Genomic DNA, 2,742 nt, shown 5'->3' with positions numbered 1-2,742 from the left:
TTGGGAATTTCTATGTTTCGGCCTAGTATGGTTCTCAATCAGAGGCAGGTGTTGTCTCTGATTGAGAATCATACTTAGGTAGCCTGGGTTTCACTGTGTGTTTGTGGGTGATTGTTCCTGTCTCTGTGTGTGCACCAGATAGGACTGTTTTGAGTTTTCACATTTCTTTTTTGTAGTCAGTTGTTCATGTGTACCTTAACGTATTAAAAAGAACCATGGACAATTACCACGCCGCGTATTGGTCCTCTGATCCGTTTCGCCTCTCCTCTTCGGAAGAAGAGGAGGAAATTCATTACAGAATCACCCACCCAAATCGGACCAAGCGGCGTGGTAAAGGACAGCGACGACAGCAGCAGCAGCAGCAACAACAGCGGCCAGCATCAGAGCAGAATCTGGACTACACAACTTGGGAGGAGATAGATAGGTGGGTGGTCGACCCAGGGAGAGTGCCGGAGCCCGCCTGGGATTCGATGGAGCAATGCAAGGAAGGTTACAGGAGAATGAGGTTGGCGAAGCCAGCACGGCAGTGCGACAGGTACGAGAGGCAGCCCCAAAATTTTTTTTGGGGGGGGCACACGAGGTGTGGTACTGAGCCAGGTAGCAGACCTGAGCTCACTCCTCGTGCTTATGATAAGCCCGGTGATAAGCCCGGTGCACTATAGGGCAGCCCCCCGAAAGTGCCATGCGAGTGTGGGCATTGAGCCAGGGCGTATGGTGCCTGCTCAGCGGGTCTGGTCACCGGTACGCAGTCTTGGTCCAGGTTATCCTGCGCCGGCTCTGCGTGCTGTGTCTCCGGGGCGCTGGGAGGGTGCAGTGCGTCCTCTGCCTGCGCTCCGCTCGTGCCGGGCAACTGTGGGAGTGGAGCCTAGGGGAGAGGTGCGTGTAGTAAGCACTAGATCTCCCGTGCTTACCCACAGCCCGGTTCAACCTGTGCCTGCACTCTGGAGGGTCCGGGCTAGAGTAGTTGTCCAGCCTGGGGAAGTGGTGCCAAGGTTGCGCACCAGAGCTCCAGTGCTTCCCCACAGCCCGGTCTTTCAGGCTCCTCCTAACACCAAGCCTCCTGAAGGTCTCCCCAGCCTGGTGGTTCCTGTGGCAGCCCCACGCACCAGGCTGTCTCTCAGTCTCCTCCCTGCAGGTGCTCCCGCCTGTCCAGCGCCGCTGCCGGAGCGTCCCGCCTGTCCGGCGCCGCTGCCGGAGCGTCCCGCCTGTCCGGCGCCGCTGCCGGAGCGTCCCGCCTGTCCGGCGCCGCTGCCGGAGCGTCCCGCCTGTCCGGCGCCGCTGCCAGAGCCCCTCAGCCCAGAGGCGCCAGAGCCCCTCAGCCCAGAGGCGCCAGAGCCCCTCAGCCCAGAGGCGCCAGAGCCCCTCAGCCCAGAGGCGCCAGAGCCCCTCAGCCCAGAGGCGCCAGAGCCCCTGTCCCTCTGTCCCGAGCCCCTCTGTCCAGTGGGGTCATTGAGAGGGGTTGCCATGGTGAGAAAGCCACGGAGGCGGACAATAAGGCGGACTAAGACAATGGTAAAGTGGGGTCCGCGTCCCGCGCCAGAACCGCCACCGCGGACAGACGCCCACCCAGACCCTCCCCTATAGGTCAAGGTTTTGCGGCCGGAGTCCGCACCTTTGGGGGGGGGTACTGTCACGTTCTGACCTTTATTTCCTGTGTTTTGTATTTAGTTAGTATGGTCAGGGCGTGAGTTGGGTGGGCAGTCTGTTTGTTTTTCTAGGTTTTGGGAATTTCTATGTTTCGGCCTAGTATGGTTCTCAATCAGAGGCAGGTGTCATTGGTTGTCTCTGATTGAGAATCATACTTAGGTAGCCTGGGTTTCACTGTGTGTTTGTGGGTGATTGTTCCTGTCTCTGTGTGTGCAACAGATAGGACTGTTTTGAGTTTTCACATTTCTTTTTTGTAGTCAGTTGTTCATGTGTACCTTAACACATTAAAAAGAACCATGGACAATTACCACGCCGCGTATTGGTCCTCTGATCTGTTTCGCCTCTCCTCTTCGGAAGAAGAGGAGGAAATTCATTACAGGGGCCGAATACTTTCGCAAGGCACTGTAGTTGCCGCTGCCGCTGTGGCCTAGTGGATAAAAATAGCTGCTGATGCTGTGGCTCACTGGCCATTTATAGCTGGCGCTGTTGCCCACTGGCCAATTATAGTTGCCGCTGCTGTGACCCAATGGCTAAATATAGCTGCCGCTGCAGTGGCCCACTGGCTAAATATAGCTGCCGCTGCAATGGCCCACTGGCTAAATATTGTTGCCGCTGCACTGGACCACTGGCAAATTATAGCTGCCGCTGCTGTAGCCCACTGGCTAATTATAGCCGCCGCTGCAGTGGCCCGCTGGCTACTTCAAGCTGCCGTTGTGGCCAACTGGCTTATTATAGCTGCCGCTGCTGTGGCCCACTGACTCATTTTAGTTGCCACCGCTGTGGCCCACTGGCTAATTATAGCTGCTGCCGTGGCCCACTGGCTAATTAGAGCTGCCACTGCTGTGGCCCACTGGTTAATTATAGGTGCTGCTGCTTTGGCCCACTGGTTAATTATAGCTGCCACTGCTGTGGCCCGCTGGCTATGTATAGCTGCCGCTGTGGCCCGCTGGCTAATTATAGCTGCCGCTGTTGTCCACTGACTATTTATAGCTGCCGCTGCTGTGTCCCACTGGCTATTTTTAGCTGCTTCTGCTGTGGCCCACTGGCTAATTGTAGCTGCTGCTGCTGTGGCCCACTGGCTATTTACAGCTGCCG

The 2,742-nt window shown here is 56.9% G+C and overlaps 1 protein-coding gene across 1 annotated transcript; it reads left to right on the top strand.

Moving 5' to 3' along the window:
• Nucleotides 1-670: 670 nt before the first annotated feature.
• On the top strand, nt 671-1,794 carry LOC127909256 (uncharacterized). Its single transcript, XM_052469731.1, has 2 exons — nt 671-1,326; nt 1,384-1,794. The coding sequence occupies exons 1-2, from the start codon at nt 712-714 to the stop codon at nt 1,582-1,584; spliced, it is 816 nt and encodes a 271-aa protein (XP_052325691.1). The 5' UTR covers nt 671-711; the 3' UTR covers nt 1,585-1,794.
• The last annotated feature ends 948 nt before the right edge of the window (nt 1,795-2,742 follow it).

This window comes from Oncorhynchus keta, chromosome 2 (assembly GCF_023373465.1).
Source record: "Oncorhynchus keta strain PuntledgeMale-10-30-2019 chromosome 2, Oket_V2, whole genome shotgun sequence".
Lineage (NCBI taxonomy): Eukaryota > Metazoa > Chordata > Actinopteri > Salmoniformes > Salmonidae > Oncorhynchus > Oncorhynchus keta.
The sequence above is the reverse complement of the archived record's forward strand: the minus strand, read 5'-3'. Positions and strand labels throughout refer to the sequence as shown.